Source organism: Erythrolamprus reginae, chromosome 4 (genome assembly GCF_031021105.1).
Source record: "Erythrolamprus reginae isolate rEryReg1 chromosome 4, rEryReg1.hap1, whole genome shotgun sequence".
Lineage (NCBI taxonomy): Eukaryota > Metazoa > Chordata > Lepidosauria > Squamata > Dipsadidae > Erythrolamprus > Erythrolamprus reginae.
The window spans coordinates 4,682,823-4,708,466 of record NC_091953.1 but is presented as its reverse complement, the minus strand read 5'-3'; the positions used below and the strand labels follow the sequence as shown (position 1 = coordinate 4,708,466).

Below are 25,644 nucleotides of genomic sequence, written 5' to 3'. Positions count from 1 at the left end.
GATTCTCGCTCCGATTAAATGTTTTCAGGTTCAACATATTGGATCCTGCGTAAATATATCTGAGAAATGCATGTGTTTCTACTTGGAAACCATTTCTGGACTTTATGGCTGAGGTGGGAAAAAAATGAAACTTTGATTTTGGGCTTCCCCGATTAGGTAGATTTGTTGCTATAGAAATGGCTAGTTTATACTATTTTGTAAAAATTAAAAGTTGAGGTTTGATTTTATTATACCGCACCGAAGGGAGTCGGAAGTCAACACCTTTTTTCGCTTCGCCCCCTTTTTTTCTACATTCCTTCCCTCCCCTTTGCCTCAACTATTTTTCCTGTTTGATTTTAATTTTTTTTGTAATTTATGTTTTTAAAGTTTTTAAAATGTTTGTTTTTTAAAAACAAACGTTTTAAATTGGCAGTTCTGTGTTAGCAAAAACTTCAGAAGAGAAGGATTTAGGGGTAGTGATTTCTGACAGTCTCAAAATGGGTGAACAGTGCGGTCAGGCGGTAGGGAAAGCAAGTAGGATGCTTGGCTGCATAGCTAGAGGTATAACAAGCAGGAAGAGGGAGATTGTGATCCCCTTATATAGAACGCTGGTGAGACCACATTTGAAATAATACTGTGTTCAGTTCTGGAGACCTCACCTACAAAAAGATAGTGACAAAATTGAACGGGTCCAAAGAATGGTGGAAGGTCTTAAGCATAAAACGTATCAGGGCTACAAGAATGGTGGAAGGGGCCCGGAGGGAGAATGGGCCCGGAGGGAGGTGTTCCTCTCTCCGAAATTTGCCCAGCTGGGTTTCAGATATGGCATCAACCTCGACCCCAGGGAAGGGGGGGAGGAGTGGCTATTATAGCCAGGGAGAGCCTTTGCCTACGTGGACTCATTGCTCCGGAAATTGCGGGTTGCGAGTCACTCTTGATGAGGTTGGACTTAGGGGTTCAGGTGGGCTTATTTCTCACGTACCTGCCTCCCAGCTGCGTGTCAAAAGCCCTGCCTGTGCTACTCGAGGAGGTAGCCGGGTTGGCGGTGGAGTTCCCCAGACTCATTGTCTTGGGGGACTTCAACCTGCCGTCACTCGGCGAAACCTCGGGGTTGGCACAGGAGTTCATGGCCACCATGACAGCCATGGACCTGACTCAAGTAGTACGGGGTCCAACTCATGAGGGGGGGCACGCACCTGACATGGTATTCCTTTCCGAGCAACTGAGCAATGGTCTGAGACTAAGGGGCTTAGAAACAGTGCCTTTGTCATGGTCAGACCATTTTCTACTACGGCTTGACTTCCTGGCTCCAATCCTTCCCCGCAGGGAGGCGGAACCAATGAAGATGTTCCGCCCCAGACGCCTAATGGATCCAGAGGGTTTCCAGACGGCGCTTGGGGTTATTCCAGAGGCACTCATCCACAGTTCGGCAGAGTCTCTTGCGGAGGCCTGGAATACGGCTGCTGCGGAGGCTCTCGACCGGATTGCGCCTTTGCGACCTCTCCGTGGCGCTAGACCCCGTAGAGCTCCATGGTTCAACGAGGAGCTCCGGGAGTTGAAACGCCAAAAGAGACGTCTAGAGAAGCGATGGAGGAAGAGTAGGTCTGAATCTGATCGAACACTTGTAAGAGCTTTTATTAAGACTTACAAAGTGGCGCTCAAGGCGGCAAGATGCGCGTACCATGCCGCCTTGATTGCATCAGCGGAATCCCGCCCGGCCGCTCTGTTTAGGGTGACCCGCTCCCTTCTTAACCAGGGGGGAGTTGGGGAGCCCTTGCAGAGTAGTGCCGAGGAGTTTAACACGTTTTTCGCTGATAAAGTCGCTCAGATCCGGGCCGACCTCGACTCCAATTGTAAAACAGAGTCGGCTGACAACGAGTCAGTCGAGGTGACTGGGGCACGTACTTGTCCACCTGTCTGGGAAGAGTTTGATCTGGTGACACCTGATGAAGTGGACAAGGCCATTGGAGCTGTGAGTTCCGCCACCTGTTTACTGGATCCGTGTCCCTCCTGGTTGGTCTCGGCCAGCAGGGAGGTGACACGGAGCTGGGCCCAGGAGATTACCAACGCTTCCTTGGGGAGGGGAGTTTTTCCATCACTCTATAAAGAAGCGCTTGTGCGCCCCCTCCTCAAGAAGCCTTCCCTGGACCCAGCAGTACTTAACAACTATCGTCCAGTCTCCAACCTTCCCTTCATGGGGAAGGTTGTCGAGAAGGTGGTGGCACTCCAGCTCCAGCGGTCCTTGGAAGAAGCCGATTATCTAGGTCCCCAGCAGTCGGGCTTCAGGCCCGGTTACAGCACGGAAACCGCTTTGGTCGCGTTGATGGATGATCTCTGGCGGGCCCGGGACAGGGGTTTATCCTCTGTCCTGGTGCTCCTCGACCTCTCAGCGGCTTTCGATACCATCGACCATGGTATCCTTCTGCACCGGCTGGAGGGGTTGGGGGTGGGAGGCACTGTGCTTCAGTGGTTCTCCTCCTACCTCTCTGGCCGGTCGCAGTCGGTGTTAGTGGGGGGTCAGAGGTCGACTCCGAGGTCTCTCCCTTGTGGAGTACCCCAGGGGTCGGTCCTCTCCCCCTTGCTATTTAACATCTACATGAAACCGCTGGGTGAGATCATCCAAGGACATGGGGTGAGGTATCATCAATATGCCGATGATACCCAGCTTTACATCTCCACCCCATGCCCAGTCAACGAAGCGGCGGAAGTGATGTGCCGGTGCCTGGAGGCTGTTGGGGCCTGGATGGGTGTCAACAGACTCAAGCTCAACCCGGATAAGACGGAGTGGCTGTGGGTTTTGCCTCCCAAGGACAATCCCATCTGTCCGTCCATTACCCTGGGGGGGGAATCATTGACCCCCTCAGAGAGGGTCCGCAACTTGGGCGTCCTCCTCGATCCACAGCTGACATTAGAGAACCACCTTTCGGCTGTGGCGAGGGGGGCGTTTGCCCAGGTTCGCCTGGTGCACCAGTTGCGGCCCTATCTGGACCGGGACTCATTACTCACAGTCACTCATGCCCTCATCACCTCGAGGTTCGACTACTGTAATGCTCTCTACATGGGGCTACCTTTGAAAAGTGTTCGGAAACTTCAGATCGTGCAGAATGCAGCTGCGAGAGCAGTCATGGGCTTACCCAGGTATGCCCATGTTTCACCATCACTCCGCAGTCTGCATTGGCTGCCGATCAGTTTCCGGTCACAATTCAAAGTGTTGGTTATGACCTTTAAAGCCCTTCATGGCACTGGACCAGAATATCTCCGAGACCGCCTTCTGCCGCACGAATCCCAGCGACCGATTCGGTCCCACAGAGTGGGCCTCCTCCGGGTCCCGTCAACTAAACAATGCCGGTTGGCGGGCCCCAGGGGGAGAGCCTTCTCTGTGGCGGCACCGGCCCTCTGGAACCAACTCCCCCCGGAGATCAGAACTGCCCCTACTCTTCCTGCCTTCCGTAAACTCCTCAAAACCCACCTTTGCCGTCAGGCATGGGGAAACTAAATATCTCCCCCTGGGCACGTTGAAGTTATATATGGTATGCTTGTATGTGTGTATGTTAGTATTGGGGATTCTCTTAAACTTGTAATATTTTAATTAATTGGATTGTATTGGATTGTTTTTCACTTGTTGTGAGCCGCCCCGAGTCTTCGGAGAGGGGCGGCATACAAATCCAAATAATAAATAAATAAATAAATAAATAAAGGTCTTAAGCATAAAACGTATCAGGAAAGACTTAATGAACTCAATCTGTAGAGTCTGGAGGACAGAAGGAAAAGGGGGGACATGATTGAAACATTTAAATATGTTAAAGGGTTAAATAAGGTTCAGGAGGGAAGTGTTTGTAATAGGAAAGTGAACCCAAGAACAAGGGGACACAATCTGAAGTTAGTTGGGGGAAAGATCAAAAGCAACATGAGAAAATATTATTTTACTGAAAGAGTAGTAGATCCTTGGAACAAACTTCCAGCAGACGTGGTTGGTAAATCCACAGGAACTGAATTTAAACATGCCTGGGATAAACATAGACCCATCCTAAGATAAAATACAGGAAATAGTATAAGGGCAGACTAGATGGACCATGAGGTCTTTTTCTGCCGTCAGTCTTCTCTGTTTCTATGTTTCTAAACAAAAAGACCTGAAAAAAAGATTGGGATTAAGGCAACCCTTAAAAATAGTTATAGTTTATTAGATTTGTATGCTGCCCCTCTCTGAAGACTGGTCCAGATCAGGGATTTTCAACTTCAGCATCTTTTTAAAGATGTGTATTCTCCAAATTCCAGAACACCCCAGTCAGCTGAAGTGCAGAAGTTGGAAAACACAGATCTAGATTTTTTTTAAAAACAAAAAGGAACTTTCTCTTCCTTTGTTTGCAAAGTCTGGCAAGGAACCACCGGCAGATAGATTTGGGCAGGAGTGAATGGCACATGACGCAAGGCTGCTGTTTTTCTGAGGTTTGGTGCACGTCTTATTTTTTCATCCAGAAGCCGAAATGAACTGGCTGAAACCCTTGAGCTCCTGAAAGCCCAAATTGATCCCGCTCTGTTGAAAAACCAGGATAACTCTTTGCAAGAGACGCCTAGCACTGAAGAGGAAGAGGCCAAAAAGAGGGAAAGTACGGCAATTCAAGGTTTGAGTACCGTTCTTATCTTGCCCTGGTGCGCGGTCTGTGTTACCGTTTCCTCCTCTTGAGAATTGACACACGAACCACAACTGCGGGTAGTGAAGTCCCATAATAAATGCCCTTCAAAATAGTCTATTGTCGATCCTTCTTAACGTCTTAGGTTTCAAAAAAGCTCGGCTAATTTGACTTTTAATTGTTACAGAACCAGAGTACAGTAATACCTCGTCTTAAGAACCTAATTGGTTCCTGGGGGAGGTTCGTAAGACAAAACATTGTTTCCCATAGAAAACAATGTAAAATCAATTAATCCGTGCAAAGAAAAAACCCCCGCAAAAAAACACCGCTGCCTGGCTGTCACCTTTTGAAACAGCCGGGGGACTTCTCAGCGTCCTCCTGAACCCGAACGCCAAACCCGAACTTCCGGGTTCGGCGTTCGGGAGGCCGCCGAGAAGCCCCCCGGCTGTTTCAAAAGGTGACAGCCGGGCAGCGGGGCTTCTCGGCAGCCTCCCGAATGCTGAACCCGGATGTTCGGCAAAAGTTCGGGTTCAGGAGGCCGCTAAGAAGAAGTTCGGGTTTGGCGTTCGGGTTCAGGAGGACGCTGAAAAGCCCCCCGGCTGTTTCAAAAAGCAACAGCTGGGCGGCGGGGCTTCTCGGCGGCGGCGGCGGGTTTGTAAGAAGGAAAAAGTTCGTAAGAAGAGGCAAAAAATTTCAGAACCCCGGGTTCGTATCTCGGGTTGTTCGTTAAGACGAGGGGTTTGTATCATGAGGTACCACTGTATTTGGAAGTTGAATTCGGCTCACAGTAACATAAGTTGCCGTTTCCTCTGATGGGGACAAACACCAGTATTTTAACTTACTGCACATGTGTATGATTTGCCAATTGCCCAGTGGCAGATAGGACAGCGCTAATGTCATTGACCAAAGGATCACTGGTTGCCTCCTCCCTCTTTGGAAGAGCGTCTTTATAGCTCTTCTCGCTGCCTTGAGAAAGTTCAAAACATTCTGAAGATCCATCTCATCCTGGGCACCCTTTTTTGTTTGAACTACAGTGGTACCTCTACTTACAAATTTAATTCGTTCCGTGACCAGGTTCTTAAGTAGAAAAGTTTGTTAGAAGAAGCAATTTTCCCCATAGGAATCAAGGTAAAAGCAAAGAATGCGTGCGGTTGGGGAAACCACAGGGAGGGTGGAGGCCCTGTTTCCTCCAAGGAGATTCCTAGAGAGGCCCCACAGAAGCTTCTCCCTGCCTTTTCCAGCCCTGTTTCCTCCCAGGAGATTCCTAGAGAGGCCCCACGGAGGGGGTACACAGATGTAGCACCTATATGCTGTTCTTTAAAGCAGCTGCATCTTTCCACTGGGCTATATATGATGGCACAGATATAGCGCCTATTTGGAACTTCTTAAAGCAGCTGCATCTTTTTCTCAAATCATATCATAGCTACAGGGAGCAGCCTCACCTGCTTGAGAAAAGTAGTAGCTTTGACAAAATGCAGATAGATGCCGTGGCTGCAATCCTGTACACATTCAAAGTATTGTTTCTGAATATTTCCCACATCACTGCACCCCCACTGGTAGCATGCATGCCTGTGATCTGAGCTGGCTTTAATCAATGCTGATCCTTGTAGTAAATTTATTTTGTCTTTTCTTTTTTTTTTAAATTATAAGCAGAAGGCGAGTTGAAGGTGAAGGAAGAAAAAAAGGAGCCAGCAGAAGAAAAGCCACAGCCCTGCAAAAACCTTCCGCCTCCTGCCGCTCCGACAGAGGAAAAGAAGATCAAAGTAGAGAAAGTGGAAGAGAGAGACATCATAAAGCTTCCCGTTATCGTAAAACTCGAAAAGCCACCTCCGGAGAACCGCGGGGAAGTGCAAACTACCAAAGACGAAAACGATTCTTTCAAAGAAAACGTGAAGCCAGCTAAAGCAGAAGCGAAGGAGAATAAGCCGGAGCCAAAAGACTCCAGAGAGGTGAACAGCAACGCAGAGAGGACGGCCCTTGAACCCGAGAGGATTGAGCTCTGCGTCAGCGTCAAAACCCCCCAAGACGTGGTGGAGAGGACGGCGGAAGAGAACGAGAAGCTTAAAAATGACCAGCAGGCCAAGATCCCCCTGAAAAAACGAGAAATCAAGCTGACCGACGACTTCGACAGTCCCTTAAAAGCGCCCTTGCGGAAATGCATCACGCCCACCAAAGACGTTTCGAAAGAGGAAGGGGCCAAACCCGAGGAGGAGACCTTTAAGAGGGTCCCCACCATCACCGACGGGAAGTTCTTAGTCAACGGGGAAATGGGCTGCGAGAAACTCGTGCCAAATAACCAGCTGGATCGTCCGCCTTGCCCGAAGGAAGAGGCTGCCGCCGGCTTGCCGAAGGAGAAAAACGGACTCGGGGAGGAACGGCTCCAAGAGGGGATCAGCACCATTGTGAGGACCAGCGATGTCGAGAGATGCATTTTGCATCCCGCGAAGGAGACCGTGGGAGTGATTGTGCCTTTAAGGGAGGAGACCAGCCCCAAAGGGAGCGAAAGTCAGCCGGAGGCGAAGAAGTCGGACGAGGTGGCCGAGGCCCTTCCCAAGGCGGCTGATCCGCCCAAGAAGCTCGAAGACTCTCTTAGAATAAAGGACAGCGTGATCCTTTCCAAAGAAAGCTTGGAAAAACCCACCAAGCTCCCCTCCCCTAAAGAGTCGGTTCTGGTTTCCGATGCCGACGATTCGAAAAAAACAGGCCCTTCGGACGAGAAAACAGCCTCGGACGGTCCAGATGCAGCTCCGTCTTCAGTTTCGGTCCTTTCGTTTAAGAAACCCGTGGTGGAAAAAGAAGACTCCGATTCCAAAATCGCTCTTCCTGATCAGGGGCAAGCGCTCAAAGAGCAGGGGCCGGAAACGCCCAAGGACTCTGAGTCTCAAGACGGAGATCTTCCGGCCACGGAGACCCTCCCGAGCTCCGTCAAGGAACCTCCTCCCGAGGCGAAGAAAGAATCCGTAAAAGCCAAGTGTAAATACAAGCTGATTTCCGAAGAAGAAGGTTCTCTCACCGAGAACAGGGAGTTAACCTCTGAGAGGCAGAAAGACGGGATTAAGCTGACCATCCGAATCTCCAGCCGGAAAAAAAACGACCCTCTCCCGGCCAAGTCTTTGAACGCAGCCGCCGGGAAGGGGGGGCAGGAGGAGGTGGTCAGCATGGGTCGCATTTTAAGGCGGTCCCCCCGGATATCTAAGCCGACCCCCAAGGTCGTAGAGACCCGAGATCAGAAATCCGAGAAGAAACGGGGTGAGGAAGAGGACGAAAAGGTGGCGTCCGCCCAAAAGCAGGAGAAGAAAGAAGACTCGAAAAAGCAAGAGAAGGAGACGAACTCTAAAACCCACAAGGTGAAATTTCGGAAGGGCTCGAGGTGATGGCAGTTAAAAACCCAGGGATGAAAGCGAGCCCACGTTCTAAAACAGTGGTTCTCAACCTGGGGGTCGGGACCCCTTTGGGGGTCGAACGGCCGTTTCACAGGGGTCACCTAAGACCACAGGAAAAGACAAATTTCCCATGGTGTTAGGAACTAAAGCTTTTATTGGCGTTCCAATTTTTATAATCTGACCAATCAGACTTTTACAGTGGGGGAGTCCCTATGACCTTCCTGCCAATCAGCTTAAAGCTCTCTTGGGAGAATTGGCGCTAGACTTATGGGTGGGGGTGAGAGCTGACATAGGGCAAAGTCTCGCGTCCCCTCAGATATGGTTCCGCGTTCACCACACAGCACTAGAACGTAGAGCGGTTTTCTTGTCTGGTCGTACAGCCTACAGAGCCATCGTAGTTTTACTCATACTGTGATTAATAATAATAATAATAATAATAATAATAATAATAATAATAATAGCTACTATGGTTTTTTATGTATGGTTCGTTAGGTTGTGTGATTGTTTTTTTATAAGAAGGGTTTTAAATTGCTTTTAACATTAGTTTCTCCGAGTCTTCGGAGAGGGGCGGCATACAAGTCTAATAAATTATTATTATTATTATTATTATTATTATTATTATTATTATTATTATTATTATTATTAGATTTGTACATTGTGTTTTGCTGTTGTGAGCCGCTCCAAGTCCTCGGAGAGGGGCAACATACAAATCTAAATAATAATAATAAAAATAAAAATAAAAATTTATTAGATTTGTATGCCGCCCCTCTCCGAACACTTGGGGTGGCTCACAACAGCAATAAACAATTTAGTACAAATCCAACAATTAAAAAAACTGAAGCTAAAACCCACTGTTATTTAAAAACAGTCAATACTACCACAGTCAATTGTACCACACATAAATCTTATTAGTCAACAAGGGAGTGCATCAATTACCCCATGCCTGGCGACATAGGTAGGTCTTCAGAGTCTTGCAGAAGGAGAGGAAGGTTGGGGCAGTTCGAATCTCCGGAGGGAGTTGATTCCAGGGGGCCGGGGCCGCCACAGAGAAGGCTCTTCCCCCTGAGTCCTGCCAGATGATATTGTTTAGTCAACGGGACCCAGAGAAGGCCAACTCTGTGGGATGTAATCAGCCGCTGGGATTTGTGCGGTAGAAGGCAGTCCTGTAGGTATTCTGGTGCATGCTGGGTTTTTTTTCTCTTCAAGATGGTAGAACAGTGATGGCGAACTTATGGCACGGGTGCCACAGGTGGCACATGGAGCCATATCTGCTGGCACACAAGCTGTTGCCCTAGCTCAGCTCCAACATGCATGTGTGTGCCAGCCAGCTGATTTTTGGCTCGCACAGAGGCCCTGGCCGGGCGTTTTTGGCTTCCAGAGAGCCTCCGGAGGGATGGGGAAAGGCATTTTTACCCTCTCCAGGCTCCAGGGAAGCCTTTGGAGCCTGGGAGAGCGAAACACGTGCCTACTGGGCCCACCAGAAGTTGAGAAACAGGCTGTTTCCGGACTCCGGAGGGCCACTAGGAGGTGGGGGAAGCTGTTTTTGCCCTCCCCAGGCATTGAATTATGGGTGTGGGCACTTGCGCATGTACAATAGCACACACGCACGCTCTTTCGGCACCCAAGGAAGAAAAGGTTCGCCATCACTGCGGTAGAGTTGGCTAATGACCCCTGATATACTCAGACAGCTGCAAAGGAGAGGTAGGGGCTCCACGACCTGGCAAACATCTGGAGCCGTTGCCGTCATTTACGGACCTAAGAGCTGACCAAGTTTTTCTTTTTTTGTTTTAATGTTTTTTATTAAGTAAATAAAAACCAAGCCAAAAATGAAATGAATAAAAATAGCAGAGAAAATGATTATCAAAAGCAGGGGTCCCCAAACTTTTTACACAGGGGGCCAGTTCACTGTCCCTCGGACTGTTGGAGGGCCGGACTATAAAAAAAAACACCTATGAACAAATCCCTACACACAATGCACCTACCTTATTTTAAAGTAAAAAACCTAAATGGGAACGTACTATTTAGACGGGGGGGGGGGGGGAAGAAGTCTGAAATTCATATATGTTTATGTTTTGTTATTAATTTTATTTTGTTAACATCTGATTGGCTATACAAGGTTTTCTTGGCTCATGGAAAAATGTATAAAGAAAGAAGGAAGCACTTTGGCACAATGGTTAATAAGTTAGAAATATAATTGGTGTTGTACTTTTTTGAGGAGGGAATTTAATTAAAAGAAAATGAATGTAACTGGATGACAAAATTAGAAAAAAAAACTTTTGCAACTTTTTTGATGATCGATATTAGTTACTAACAAAATACCACATTTTATTCATGGAAAATTAGATGTGCTCCTGTCACTCACCCGCGGGCCGGATAAATGGCCTCAGTGGGCCGCATGCAGCCCGCGGGCCGTAGTTTGGGGACCGCTGATCAAAAGGAATAGCATTTAGTCTTATCTGTCACTCCACGGTGCTTTGCAGCATTCTCTGAGTTTACAGTGTCGGCAACAATCTGTGTCTTTATTTTACCAACTTTGGAAGGATGGAAGGCTTCGTCAACCTTGAGCCAGTCAGGACTGAACTCCTGGTTGTGGGCAGAGTCCGCCCGCAATACTGTATTTTAACCATTATGCCATTATGGTTCCTATAATATAAGGGTTGCCCAGAAGTAATGCACCACATGTTTTTTTCTCAGCCTACAGTAATGGTACGAATGCAAAACTTTAGACATACATTGTTTGAATTGCCAGGAGTGCATGCGTAATTTTTTTTAAAAAAATAATTTTTATTATAGTACAAAGATTAAAAAAGAAGACTCTGACCAGGTTTTTCTTATTGCTGAATCTCCAGGCTTCCCGGCGGAGCAGAGTCCGATGGGCCGGTACCCGAACGCGTGGCCGGTGGAGGTACTCGAGCAACGACGACAGTGAAGGTTCCGAGCACGAACGTGGCTCTGAGGAGGAGGAGGAGGAAGAGGAGGAGGAAGAAGAAGAAGAGGAAGAGGAGACCGCTCCGGCGGACGATGATGAACCATGCAAGAAATGTGGCCTTCCTAATCACCCAGAGCTGGTAGGTTCTTCGATCGAAGTGAGAAAATTGTGATTCGCAAAGATCTCCAGAGAAAAACACTGTTGTGTTATTGCTGGGTCAGTTGTGCTTTAGTCCAGAGGCGTCCAATCTTTAATCTTGTGGACTTCGACTCCCAGAATTCAGCATCAGAAAAGTTTGAACAAAATGGAAAGGAGTCATTGGAGAAATCGAATCAACCGATCAGTTCTAGAGTGGCTCATATTGCCTAGATGACAGGTGTCAAATTGGATCAAGAGCCAGATCAGCTTTGTAGTTCTCCATGAACCGGCCAGGGAGGGCGAGAGGGAGGGACAGAATGGACACCTCCTGCAGCATCCTGTCGGCCAAAACAGGACCCATGGGGGGGGCATGAGAGGACCCCCCCATGCCCTTTTTTCAGCCTCAACAGCTTCCTGCAACACCCTACTGGCCAAAACAGGGCATGGGGGGAGGAGTTGGACATGTGAGGACCCTCCATGCTACACTTTTGACCTGGAGAGCCGCCTGCAGAAGGAAGGAAGGAAGGAAGGAAGGAAGGAAGGAAGGAAGGGGAAAGGAGGGAGGGACGGAAGGAAGAGGAAAGGGAAACGAGGGAAGGAAGGAAAGAAAGGGAAAGGGAAGGAAGGGGAAGGAAAGAAGGAAGGAAGGGGAAAGGAAAGGAGGGAGGAAAGGAATGAAGGAAGAGGAAAGGAGGGAAGGAAGGAAAGAAAGGGAAAGGGAAGGAAGGAAGTGGAAGGAAAGGAAAGAAGGAAAGGGAAAGGAAAGGAGGAAAGGAAAAGGAAGAAGGGAAAGGAAAGGAAGGAAAAAGGAAGGAAAGGGAAAGGAAGGAAGGAAGATCCGTGTTGGCACCAGAATCAGGCTAACAGTTTGAATTTTTCCACAGATTCTTTTGTGCGATTCCTGTGACAGCGGCTACCACACGGCGTGTCTCCGGCCTCCGCTGATGATCATTCCAGATGGCGAGTGGTTCTGTCCACCTTGTCAACACGTGAGTTTAGGGCAGGCGGGGGTTGCAACTTACCTGCACTACTGCTGCTGGCGCCCACTCAACTCCAGGGGACTGGCGGGTGGGTGGGCGCATCCAGTAGGCATGTGTGCGTGTTGGAGCGAAATTTGACTTCTCAAAATGCGCAGGAAGCAAATCTCGCAAGACGCGCGGGCGCATGAGATTTCGGTGGGGTTTTTTGCCCCCAAAATTGCCAAAAATCACCGGAATCTCGCCCGCCGGCCCTATTGCAAGATTTTGTGTCATGTGCAGAAACCAAATCTCGCTCTGACACGCGCAGCTCCACTTTTGCTACCAGAACGCGGTCCACCGCACACACAAACACACACACACACAAACACACGGTCCAGGTAGGGACCCAAATTTTTTTTGCCTCTTTTTAAGAACCATTTTCTACCTAAGAACCCGAGCCCGGAAAAAATTCCCAAGAAATTTGAGAGCATCATGAAGGCCCGGTCAGTTTCCTGCCATTCCCCCTGGGTTTCTCTCTCTGGCGCAGTGTATGGGAGGCACATGCTCCTCCTTGCCGCCTAAGAGTCCCTCTTTTTTTTTATAGTCTTAAACTTTTGGATTTTTTTGATTCCCCTCCCCTCCCCTTCTTCCTTCGGCAGCGATTCTCCTCTTCCTCCTCCTCCTCCTCCCACCCAAATTCAGAGCTTTTATTTCTTTCCTAATTGGGCTTGCACGCATTATTTGCTTTTACATTGATTCCTATGGGAAAAATTGCTTTTACTTACGAACGTTTCTACTTAAGAACCTGGTCACGGAACGAATTAAGTTCGTAAGTAGAGGGACCACTGTACTGGGTTCCTAAATTGCAAGACCAGGTCCAAAATAAATTGGAACTTACTGCAGTCATGCAGTAAGCTCAGTGAAATGCATTTCAAAATGTAGACCTTTTATTTAGACTTTAAAAAAAAGAAGTTCCATGGTTTGTTTGTTTTTTTGGCATTCAGATCCATTCTTTCTTCTCATACAGGTAGTCCTCGACTTAAGACCACAATTGAGCACAAAAACGACGGTGGCTAAGCAAAACAGTTGTTTGAGTGACCTTTGCCCTACTTTAGGACCTCTCTTGCCACAGTTATTAAGTGAATCACTGCAGTTGTTTAAATTAGTCACCCGGTCGTTAAGCGAATCTGCCTTTCCCATTGACTTTGGTTGTCAGACGGTCTCAAACGAGGATCACGTAACCCTGGGACACTGCAACCGTCATAAATACATGCCAGTTGCCAAGCCTTTGAATTCGGACCACATGACTGTGGGGGATGCTGCAATAGTCATAAATGTGAAAAATGGTCATAAGTCACTTTTCCCCCCAACGTTGTTGTAACTTCAAACTATCATTAAGTCAACAGCTGTAAGTCGAGGACAACCTGTATTGCCATTAGTAGCTATTACCTTGAACTGTGTTTGGGGACGAGCCCGCTAATAAACTAACTGCGTAAAGATATTTTCGAATCATGCTAATGCGGTAGCGTTATTTTGCTTTATTTAATCCCACAGAAATTGCTCTGCGAGAAGTTGGAAGAACAGCTGCAGGACCTGGATGTGGTCTTGAAAAAGAAAGAGCGTGCGGAACGAAGGTATCGTAGTATCAATTGTACGATCTTTTAGTTTCCTCCACCCATAATCCCTTGCAGGTTAGAGTTTGGGCAACTGAATGGAGCTACGGGCTTACTGGACGGATTCCCTTCCTGTCGCCAATGCGGAGTTTTTCCAGCAGATAATATTTTATTTATTTATTTATTGGATTTGTATGCCGCCCCTCTCCGTAGACTCGGGGCGGTTAACAACAGTAATAAAAACAGCATATAACAATCCAATATTAAAACAGTTAAAACCCTTTTTATAAAACCAAACATACATACAGACATACCATGCATAAAATTGTAAAGGCCTAGGGAGAAAGAGTATCTCAGTTCCCCCATGCCTGACGGCAGAGGTGGGTTTTAAGAAGCTTACGAAAGGCAAGGAGGGTGGGGGCAATTCTAATCTCTGGGGGGAGTTGGTTCCAGAGGGCCGGGGCTGCCACAGAGAAGGCTCTTCCCCTGGGTCCCGCCAAGCGGCATTATTTAGTTGATGGGACCCGGAGAAGACCCACTCTGTGGGACCTAACTGGTTGCTGGGATTCGTGCAGCAGAAGGCGGTCCCTGAGATAATCTGGTCCGGGGCCATGAAGGGCTTTATAGGTCATAACCAACACTTTGAATTGTGACCGGAAACTGATCTGCAACCAATGCAGACTGCGGAGTGTTGGTGTAACATGGGCATATTTGGGAAAGCCCATGATTGCTCTCGCAGCTGCATTTTGCACGACCTGAAGTTTCCGAACACTTTTCAAAGGTAGCACCATGTAGAGAGCGTTACAGTAGTCGAGCCTCGAGGTAATGAGGGCATGAGTGACTGTGAGCAGTGACTCCTGGTCCAAATAGGGCCGCAACAGGTGCACCAGGCGAACCTGGGCTATAATAATAATAATAATAATAATAATTTATTAGATTTGTATGCCACCCTTCTCCAAAGACTCGAGTTGGCTCGCAACAGCAATAAACAATTTAGTACAAATCCAATAATTAAATACTGAAGCTAAAACCCACTATTATTCAAAAACAGTCAATACTACTTAATCATACCACACATAAATCTTACTAGTCAACAAGGGAATGCATCAATTACCCAATGTCTGGCGACATAGGTAGGTCTTTAGAGTCTTGCGGAAGGCGAGGAGGTGTCATTGTGCCCAGAGAGAGAAATATCTGCCTTTACCTGGGATCGAACTCACAGACTCCTGATTGTCACAATATTCATTGTATGATCCTAGTAAAATCAGTATGAAAAGCTTGATTATACTTTTAAAAAGGGCATGTCCATGCTAGAGATGTACAATTTTTATTTTCAAAAAGTTTTTATTTTTTCTCAATCCATACATGACCATGTACTTTCAAATATTACAGTATTATAATAAGATACATAATTATACATTTTAATCAATCGTAAATTCTTTATATGACACTTTATTCCAATATATTTTATTGAAATTATATTGCTTTTAAAAGAAAAGAAGAAAAGAATATAACTCTAATTTTGACATGTGGGATTTCTACCAATTAATTTCAAACAGTTTCCCCCCCAAATTAACTGCTATTAGCTTAATTTGCCAAAATAGTTGTTCTTGCCTTTTAATTTTAAGCCAAATTGCTTCTTCACATTTCTTGATCTCATTTATCATTCATTTTCCCCACCTCTTGTTTTATCATAATCAAATGCCCCAAAGGAAACAATAGTCATTTGTATAATTTTCTTAAAGCTATCATTATGCTTCTCATATTACTTTTCATCAATTTATCTTCATTATTCCAAGCGATTTAATTCTTTGAGTCTCAACATAACCAGTCTCATATATAAAATAATAAACAATCATAATATATCTTTTCCCCCTTATTTCCACTCCCCCTAATTTTTAATTGTCCATCTTTTAAACTGATAATTAGTTATATTAAATAAAAAAACTAGCATATCACCATTATCAATTCATCCATCTAATGTGTAATATCAATATGTATGATACGAAAGGTACAAAATTTGTTGGTTCAAACACTGGACAGTTTCAAGAAACTCAAAATTTTGTTACTGCTCCAAAGAACCGCATAGAAACATAGAAGTCTGATGGCAGAAAAAGACCTCATGGTCCATGTAGTCTGCCCTTATACTATTTTCTGTATTTTATCTTAGGATGGATATATGTTTATCCCAGGCATGTTTAAATTCAGTTACTGTGGATTTATCTACCACGTCTGCTGGAAGTTTGTTCCAAGGATTTACTACTCTTTCAGTAAAATGATATTTTCTCATGTTGCTTTTGATCTTTCCCCCAACTAACTTCAGATTGTGTCCCCTTGTTCTTGTGTTCACTTTCCTATTTAAAACACTTCCCTCCTGAACCTTATTTAACCCTTTAACATATTTAAATGTTTCGATCATGTCCCCCCTTTTCCTTCTGTCCTCCAGACGATACAGATTGAGTTCATGAAGTCTTTCCTGATACGTTTTATGCTTAAGACCTTCCACCATTCTTGTAGCCCGTCTTTGGACCTGTTCAATTTTTTCAATATCTTTTTGTAGGTGAGGTCTCCAGAACTGAACACAGTATTCCAAATGTGGTCTCACCAGTGCTCTATATAGCGGGATCACAATCTCCCTCTTCCTGCTTGTTATACCTCTAGCTATGCAGCCAAGCATCCTACTTCCTTTCCCTACCGCCTGACTGCACTGTTCACCCATTTTGAGACTGTCAGAAATCACTACCCCTAAATCCTTTTCTTCTGAAATTTTTGCTAACACAGAACTGCCAATACAATACTCATATTGAGGATTCCTTTTCCCCAAGTGCATTATTTTACATTTGGAAACATTAAACTGCAGTTTCCATTGCTTTGACCATTTATCTAGTAAAGCTAAATCATTTACCATATTACAGATGCCTCCAGGAATATCAACCCTATTTTAGTATGTTTTTTTCTTTATCTCTTCAAGGAAGGAACGTCTTGTCTATGTGGGCATTAGCATCGAGAACATCATTCCTCCGCGGGTAAGCCAAATGGATCTCCTGATTTCTTTTTGAGTTAATGACCTTAACTGCTGGAAAGCATTTAAAAAACGGAATAAATCAGAGGGGGGGGGGGAAACAAACTGTATTAAAATATTTAAAAGTCAGGGGAAAATCATGTAAAAAAACCCCAACGGATCGCGCTGCCTGGCAGAGTCAAGCAAAAATGAGCATAACTGTGGCAAGAACTTGCTTCCTCAGCTACCGATATTTCTCCATGGCTTAGCTGTTTAGTATGACGTCATCTACGACTGCGCCTTAACTTGATCGCAAGTTACAGGGAAATGTCAGGGAAATAATTCAATTTCAATTCAATTCAATTTATTAGATTTATATGTTGCCCCTCTCCGAAGACTCGGGGAATTTCAAAATGCTTCCCCCCTGGACACCCTGTGGTAGGAGGAAGTGGTTAACGTTTGGCTGTAACTGGTGTGGTGTATCTGACAGGCGTTTGTCTGTTGAAACAGGAGCCTGAAATCCCAGAGCCGGTCCACGAAAAGAAGAAAGAGTCCAAGAAATCAAAGGCAAAGCTGCTTGAAAGGAGGTCGACCAGACAGCGGAAGTGTATCAGCTACAGGTAAGTCACTAATGGAAGGGAACATTTGTAGCGCAGCGGAGTCCTTGGTGCTCTTGGTCCAGAAGAAGTTGGGTGGCTTATCAATCAAATAAATTAAAAATTGTTTTCTTGCAGACGTTTTCATGACCCAACTATGGAACATCATCAGTGCTAGAAAGGAGTGGAGTTTGTGGAGGAGGAGGAGAATGAAAGACAGATAATGGTGGGAGGAGGAGGAGGAATGAAGGGGGAGAATGAAAGACAGATGATGGGAGGAGGAGGAGGAGACGACGGAGCGAGGACAAGGACGGGTATCCGGAGCTGGGTTATTTTCTTGCAAACATTTCATGACCCAACTATGGAACATCATCAGTGCTAGAAAGGAGTGAAGTTTGTGGAGTGGACAATGGAAGAGGAGGGGAATGAAAGACAGATGAGGATGGGAGGAGGAAGAGGACTGTTATGCACGTCCCCTTGAGTTGCACGAAATAAAGACGGGATAGAAATCTAAATACAGTGGCACCTCTACCTAAGAACGCCTCTAGTTATGAACTTTTCTAGATAAGAACCGGGTGTTCAAGATTGTTTTGCCTCTTCTCAAGAACCATTTTCCACTTACAAACCCAAGCCTCTGAAAGTGTAACTGGGAAAGGCAGGGAGAAGCCTCCGTGAGGCCTCTCTAGGAATCTCCTGGGAGGAAACAGGGCCGGAAAAGGTGGGGAGAAGCCTCTGTGGGGCCTCTTGGAATCTCCTGGGAGGAAACAGAGCCGGAAAAGGCGGGGAGAAGCCTCCATGGGGCCTCTCTAGGAATCTCCGGGGAGGAAACAGAGCCGGAAAAGGCGGGGAGAAGCCTCCGTGGGGCCTCTCTAGGAATCTCCTGGGAGGAAACAGAGCCGGAAAAGGCGGGGAGAAGCCTCCGTGGGGCCTCTCTAGGAATCTCCTGGGAGGAAACAGGGCCTCCACCCACCCTGTGGTTTCCCCAATCGCACGCATTATTTGCTTTTACATTGATTCCTATGGGAAAAATTGCTTCTTCTTACAAATGTTTCTACTTAAGAACCTGGTCACGGAACGAATTAAGTTCGTAAGTAGAGGTACTGCTGTAAGTAAATGTGAGTGATATCCTGTTCCCGTAAAGGAGACCCTATGGGATTGCTAAATCACCTTGCTAAGGGTTGACCAGTAGTTGTCATCGTCACCCTGAATTCCCCTTTCTGCAGGTTTGATGAGTTTGATGAGGCCATCGATGAAGCCATAGAAGACGACATCAAGGAGGCGGATGGAGGAGGTGAGCTTTGTGGGGGGAGGCTTTGGGGGAAGCACAGTGGTTGGGAGGCACCGCTCACTGCCAGCAGTTCAACTCTGGCTGGCTCCGGGTTTCCTCCCATCCTTCCAAGGTCGGTAAAATGAGGACCCAGATTGTTAAGAGAGGGCGGGAAGGCACTGTCAAGCGGTATATAGGTGCTATTGCAAAGGAAGGAGGGAGAGGGAGGGAAGGAAGGAAATGAGGGGAAGAGGGGAAGGAAGGAAGGAAATGAGGGGAAGAGGGGAAGAAGGAAAGGGAGGGAGGGAAGGAAGGAGGGAGAGGGAAGGAAGGAAGGAAATGAGGGGAAGAGGGGAAGAAGGAAAAGGAGCGAGGAAGGAAGGGAAAGAGGGGAAGGAAGGAAATGAGGGAAAGGGGAGGGAGGGAGGGAAGGAAGGAAGAAAATGAGGGGAAGAGGGGAAGAAGGAAAGGGAGTGAGGAAGGAAGGGAAAGAGGGGAAGGAAGGAAATGAGGGAAAGGGGAGGGAGGGAGGGAAGGAAGGAAGAAAATGAGGGGAAGAGGGAAAGAAGGAAAGGGAGTGAGGAAGGAAGGGAAAGGGGGAGGAAGGAAGGAAGGAAATGAGGGAAAGGGGAAGGAGGGAGGGAGGGAAGAAAGGAAGAAAATGAGAAAAAGAGGGGAAGAAGGAAAGGGAGCGAGGAAGGAAGGGAAAGAGGGGAAGGAAGGAAGGAAGGAAGGGAGTTAAAAGTCTTGCCCATTTCATCTTCCTGACTTAACATTTTTCTTCTTCATAATAATAGAAACTGGCCATTTTTCTAACAACAAATTGATTTAATCGGTTAAAACCCCAAAAAGTTTCATCCCCCCCCCCATCTCGAGCACAAAGGGCGGAAGTGATTTCCAAATAGAAATGAAAAGTATTTGTACTCCCCCCTCTTAATCAAAACAGTCAATTGAGCCCTCTCTGCTATCTGGCATCAGTTTTTGTAGTAGCCCTTCAAAAGCCAGGCATGTACCTTGATCCCCCCCAAAAAAAAAAAAGTGTTGCATCCCATTGTTGTGCGGAAGGGAGATTATGGGACCAGTGGCAGGGAAGCATAGAGTGTTGGAAGGCCTCCGGCCGTTCATTGTCACCATCCTTTTGAAATGCCCCCTTCCCATCCTCAAACGTAGGTGGCGGAAAAGGGAAGGACATGTCGAACATCACGGGGCATCGAGGCAAGGACATCTCCACCATCCTGGAGGAAGAAAGGAAGGAGAGCAAGCGGCCCCCCAGAGCTGAGACCCTCCGACGCAAGAAACGGCGGCGGCTGAACGACCTGGACAGTGACAGCAACATGGATGAAGAAGAGAGCGAGGACGAATTCAAAATCAGCGAAGGGTGAGGCCTCTTCTATTTCCTCCTTCCCCCTCTATCTCTTTCTTCTTCCTTTCTTTCTCTCCCTCCCTCCTTCCTTATTCTCTCTCTCTCTCTTTTCTTTCACTCATTTACTCCTTTCTCCCTCCCTCCCTCCTTCCTTCCTTCCTTTCTCTCACTCCTTTCCTTTCTTCCTTCTTTCCTCCTTACCCCTCTCTTTCTTTCTCTCCCTCCCTCCCTCCTTTCTCTTTCTCTTTCTTTCTTTTTTCTTTCACTCATTTGCTCCTTTCTTTCTCCCTCCCTTATTCCTTCGTTCCTATCTTCCTTCCTCTCCTTTCCTCTTTTCTTCCTTCCTTTTTATTTCTCTCACTCAACCCTTTCTTTCTCCCTCTCTCCTCCCTTTCTTTCTTTCTTTCTTTCTTTCTGTCTTTCTTTCTCCATCCTTTCTTTCACTTTCTTTCTTTCTTTCTCCATCCTTTCTTTCACTTTCTTTTTTTCTTTCTCTCACTCAATCACACTCACTCACATACTCCTTTTCTTCCTCCCTCCCTCTTTCTTTCTTTCTTTCTTTCTTTCTTTCTTTCTTTCTTTCTTTCTTTCTTTCTTTCTTTCTTTCTCATCCAAATGTATAATCACACGTCTGTGGGGCTGCTGCAGTGGTCAAAAAAGGGTCACTTTTTCTGTTGCTGTGCCACTGTAACTTTGGACTGTCGCTAAACAAACTATCATTAGTCAAGGACTACCTGCAATTTCTTGTCAGACCCTTTAGAAGCCACAGGTAGATTTTTTCTTTCTTTCTTTTATTTTTAAATAGGTTCCAAGTTCCCAGTGAAAAGTTGTGTTATTGTTTGAAATGGTCATTTCACCGAGGGGATCGTTGCCCTCAGAGGAGGAGACCCCCAAAGAATCGGGGTTGTTCTTCCTAACGCCCTGAGTCCGCGAGGAGGAGGGCGGCCTGTAAATCTAATAATCAATTTAAATTAAATTATTCACCAGTGGAGTTTATTTTTCAGTCGAAATCCCTTCGTTTTAAACACCCTCCCCCGCTGATCTCCGCCCCCTCAGGTCTCAGGATGAGTTTGTGATCTCGGACGAAAACCTGGAGGAAAGCGAAGAGGACCAGCCGTCCAACGACGACAGCGACGTGGGCTTCTCCACGCGCAGGCTGAGACGGCACCACTCTCGGCCCAAGAGGCAAAGCCGGCGCCTCCAGAGGAAAACGACCAAGAAAAGGTACTCGGAGGATGACGAAGACGAAGACTCGGAGGATAACGTAAGCGGCGAGTCCGGTAAGTCCTTGGCGGCTGGCCAAAGGTCAAGTGCTACTCACCAAACTCTGTCCGGCCCACGGGTCTTGAAATTGATACCCCTGCTGTAGAGCATCAATGTCCAGCTTGGCAGCTTGAAGACCTGTGGGACTTCCAACTCCCAGAATTGCCCAGGCAGCCCTGTTGAATCTGTGCATTTTCAGACAGGAAAAACGAAGACTGAGCTGTTCGGAAACATTTTATCTGACCGTCCCGTATAACATGCTCTGACCTGAAAATGGGCTGAAATATTTGGAATGATCCTGTTTTGGAGTCAGGCTATTTAGTATCTAGCCTATCTTCATCTTCCCATTTTCCCTGCAACAACAACCCTGTGAGGGCTGAGAGAGAATAACTGGCCCAGAGTCACCCAGCTGGCTTTCATGTCTAAGGCAGAACTAGAATTCAGAGTCTCCTGGTGATTGGCCCAAAGTTACCCAGGCAGCTTTAATGCCTAAGGCGGGACTAGAACTCACCGTCTCCTGGTGATTGGTCCACAGTCACCCAGCCTGCTTTCATGCCTAAGGCGGGACTAGAGCTCCTCATCTCCTGTGATTGGCCCAGAGTCACCCAGCAGGCTTTCATGGCTAAGGCAGGACTAGAACTCACAGTCTCCTGGTGATTGACACAAAGTCACCATGCTGGCTTTGATTTCTAAGGTGGGACTAGAATTCACAGTTTCCTGCTGATTGGCCCAAAGTCACCCAGCATTCCTAAGGCGGGACTAGAACTCTCGATCTCCTGGTGATTGGCCCAAAGTCACTCAATCTGCTTTCATGCCTAAGGCGGGACTAGAGCTTCCCATCTCCTGTGACTGGCCCAGAGTCACCCAGCAGGCTTTCATGGTTAAGGCAGGACTAGAACTCAGAGTCTCCTGGCGATTGACGCAAAGTCACCATGCTGGTTTTCATGCCTAAAACGGGACTAGAACTCATCATCTCCCAGTTTCAAGCCTGGTGCCTTCACCACTAGACCAGACTGGCTCATTTTAACTTCAGATTGAAATGGCTGGGATTAAATTTATAAATGTATAAATTAAAATTTATAATTTAAAAATAAATTAAATTAATTAAAATCATATCTGAATAATTACGGTTTGCTAGATCGGTGCTTCTCAACCATGACATTGGAAAGAGGTGTGGACTTCAATTCCCAGAAGCCTCAGCAGCAGATTTGCTGACAAGGGAATTATGGGAAATGAGGGTCACCTATGGTTATTTGGGTTAGAAAATGTTATGTGCTTCACAACCGTGACGATGGTTAGATGAGTGGACTTCAACTCCCAGAATTCTCAGCAGTGGATTTGCTGACAAGGGAATTATGGGAGTGGAAGTCCAGACATCACAATATGGCGGAGATTGGCAAATGCTGTCCTTGATAAACTGATTTAGACTTCTTCGTTCCTTCCTTATCTCCTGGCTTGTTGCCTCTCACAGAAAACGACGCATCTTCTGAATACAGCGACGAGGATTATTTGGAAACGAGACGAAGATCTCGGCGGAATCAGAAGCGGCAAGTCAACTACAAGGAAGATTCGGAAAGCGAGGGTTCTCAGAAGAGCTTCCGATACGGGAAAGAGATCAGGAGAATACATAAGCGCAGGCTTTCCAGTTCCGACAGCGAAGGTAGGAAACGCATTTATTTATTTCTTATTAAATCCAGAGGTGGGCTGTGAAGGTGGAGCGCTGACGTGTGCTCGCCCACGTGGCTCTGAGTGCTAGCGGAGTCCAGCGCAATTCTGCTACTGAAGGAGAATTAAAAAAAGGAAGGAAGGAAAGGAAAGAAGGAAGAAAGGAAAGAAGGAAGGGAAGGAAAGAAAGAAAGAAAGGAAAAGAAGGAAGGAAATGAAAGAACAAAGGAAAGGAAGGAAGGAAAAGAAGGAAGGAAAGGAAAGAAGGAAGGAAGGGAAAGAAAGGAAAGAAGGAAGGAAAGGAAGGAAGGAAGGAAGTGGAAGGAGGAAGGAAGGAAGGGAAGGGGAGGGAGGGAGGGGGGAAGGAAGGAAAGAAAGAGGCACAGTGATTAGAATGCAGTAACTCATTGCTCACCTCAATGCCATAAAAGCTTGGGCCAAACTCACTTCACAACTATGTTGCTTAGCTATGAAAATTTTGGGTTCAATTGTGGTCGTAAATTGAGGGCAACTTGTAATCCTCCCTCCTCCCATTCCCTCCATTGAAACCTTCCAGATTTCTCTCTTACGTCTGATCCTTTTGCAGAGAGCTACCTGGCTAAACATTCTGAGGACGACCAGCCGGCCAGGTTGTCCAAACGGTCGGTCCGGAAACGGAGCCACACCACCGACGAGTACTCGGAAGGCGACGACGACCCCGAGGACGAAGGCCGGCCCGTTCGCAAGCGCGTGAACCGCATCGAGACGGACGAGGAGGACAACAACAACTGCCCCGACGCCGGCAAGCCCTCGCCGCCCGCCGAGAAGCCCCCGTCCTCTCCCGCCCCGCCGGACCCCGTCAAAAAACCCAGCTACCGGATAGAAACGGACGAGGAAGATGACTTTGACAATGTGAGCAAGGTAGAAAGCCCGTTGGACTACAGCCTGGTGGATTTGCCCTCCGCCAACGGACAGAGCCCCGGGAAAGCCATCGAGAACTTGATCGGTAAGCCCACCGAGAAAGCCCCCTCGGCCAAGGACAGCACAGCCAGCGCCACTTTGGCGCCCAACGGGACGGCAGGAGGCCTGGAAGCCGGCGGACCAGAGGAAGATGAAGACGAACTCTTGCGAGTGACTGACCTTGTGGATTACGTCTGTAACAGCGAACAGTTATAAAAGACCTCCCGGGGGGGCTTTTTTTTTTGTGCTAATTTATTCCATGGTAGCTCATACCAGCGGGCCAGTTATTAAAAAAAAAAAAGGTGTTTTATTTTTCCTAGCAAACTCCACTACAGTATCACTTTTTAACCAGTCAAAAATTTCACCAGCCCTGCAATTTTTTGGGGGGTACCACTTTTTTTTTTTTTTTAAATCCTCTCCCTGCCTCCTCTTTTCCCCCAACCCGAGCATCCAGATTTTCTTCGCCTTTTTTTCCCTCCCCCTACAACTAATTTTTTGTTTTTGACCCATCGATTTCCCTCGCTGCCTCTTCCTCCTCGTCATCCAGTTCCATAATCCCGACAGGAAAAAAATAATAATCGTCCAGATGCAGGACTTGTAGTTAAAAGAAAAGAAAAAGGAGAGAATTGTATATTTTTGACTCTATATTTGCTGAGCGGGTGGGGGGCGCACAAAGTTGTGAGGGGGGGAAAAAAGTATTGGTTGTACGTAACAAAAGCATTCCAATCTGGCCAGGACCCAAAAATCTTTTAAAACTTTGGAAGGGGGGGAGGGGGAGGGCCGGGGAGGGGAACAAAAGGAGAGTGGGGCGCACTTGTGCTCCGACGTTTTTTTTTTCCATAGGAGATATATATTCTATTTAAATGTTCACAACCTGGACGACAATTTAACATGCCATTTTAAAGGGGAAGCGAAGAAACCAATTATCTTTATTAACTGTTGCATTTTTGTGAACTTGTAGGCTAACTTAACCTTAGTTGATTTTAGTAAATTGCCTTCCTGAAAGAAAGAAAGAAAGAAAAAAAAAGAACGGAAAAGAAAGAACGCAACTGTTGACAAGATCCGGAATATTATTTTAGCAAAGTGGACAGATTTGGAGGAATTTTAACGGGAAACAAAAACACGAGACATTTTTCTTGGCATCGTCTTTTAATTCATGGTCTCCCCTTCCTCCCCCCAATAAACATATTTTAAAAGTGTTTCATACAGTAAACCGTGTAAACTCTCATGAGCTTTCCAGAGTTTGAAATGGGACTGGTGGGAAGGGCACAAGGTTGCTGTCTGTCTGTCTAACTTTCTATCTACCTATCTACCTATCTATCTATCTAGTCTTCGGAGAGGGGCGGCATACAAATCGAATAAATAATAATAATAATAATAATAATAATAATAATAATAATATCTATCTATCTATCTATCTATCTATCTATCTATCTATCTAGTTATTCTTTATATCTATCTTTCTATCTATGTACAGTATCTTTCTTTCTTTATATCTATCTATATTCTATCTATCTATCTAACTTTCTTTCTATCTATCTATCTATCTGTCTATCTATCTATGTACCTATCTATCTATCTACCTATCTACCTACCTACCTACCTACCTATCTATCTATTCTTTCTATCTATCTACAGTATCTTTCTTTATATCTATCTTTCTTTCTTTATATCTATTTTATTTTATTTATTAGGTTTGTGAACTGCCCAACTCCTCTTGGGCTTCGGGCAGCGTACAACAGTGAAGAACAATATGTAAAAACAATTAAAACGCTTAAGTAAAAACATTAATTTAACCGGAGTTAGATGACATTGCTCAACGGTCCAAGGCCTGTCAGCAAGGCTTTCAAGGCTTTCCGGAAGGCCAGGAGAGGGTGGGGGCAGTATGGATCTCCGGAGGTAGTTGCTTTCAGGGAGC

General features: G+C 46.4%; 1 protein-coding gene across 3 annotated transcripts in view; it reads left to right on the top strand.

Annotated features, from left to right (window-relative positions):
• The window catches only part of RSF1 (remodeling and spacing factor 1), a 67,725-nt gene extending 42,800 nt beyond the window's left edge, over positions 1-24,925 (top strand). The window contains exons 5-16 of one of the 3 annotated variants that reach the window (XM_070749509.1): positions 4,456-4,586; positions 6,261-7,957; positions 10,843-11,061; positions 11,945-12,049; positions 13,574-13,653; positions 16,604-16,658; positions 17,144-17,253; positions 18,453-18,520; positions 19,667-19,874; positions 20,916-21,139; positions 22,594-22,782; positions 23,374-24,925. In XM_070749509.1, the coding sequence (XP_070605610.1) occupies positions 4,456-4,586; positions 6,261-7,957; positions 10,843-11,061; positions 11,945-12,049; positions 13,574-13,653; positions 16,604-16,658; positions 17,144-17,253; positions 18,453-18,520; positions 19,667-19,874; positions 20,916-21,139; positions 22,594-22,782; positions 23,374-23,942 (3,655 nt within the window). In that variant the 3' untranslated portion in view covers positions 23,943-24,925. Of the gene's footprint in view, positions 1-4,455; positions 4,602-6,260; positions 7,958-10,842; positions 11,062-11,944; positions 12,050-13,573; positions 13,654-16,603; positions 16,659-17,143; positions 17,254-18,452; positions 18,521-19,666; positions 19,875-20,915; positions 21,140-22,593; positions 22,783-23,373 lie in introns of all 3 variants that reach the window. The other 2 variants (XM_070749507.1, XM_070749508.1) reach the window with 2 other exon arrangements.
• The last annotated feature ends 719 nt before the right edge of the window (positions 24,926-25,644 follow it).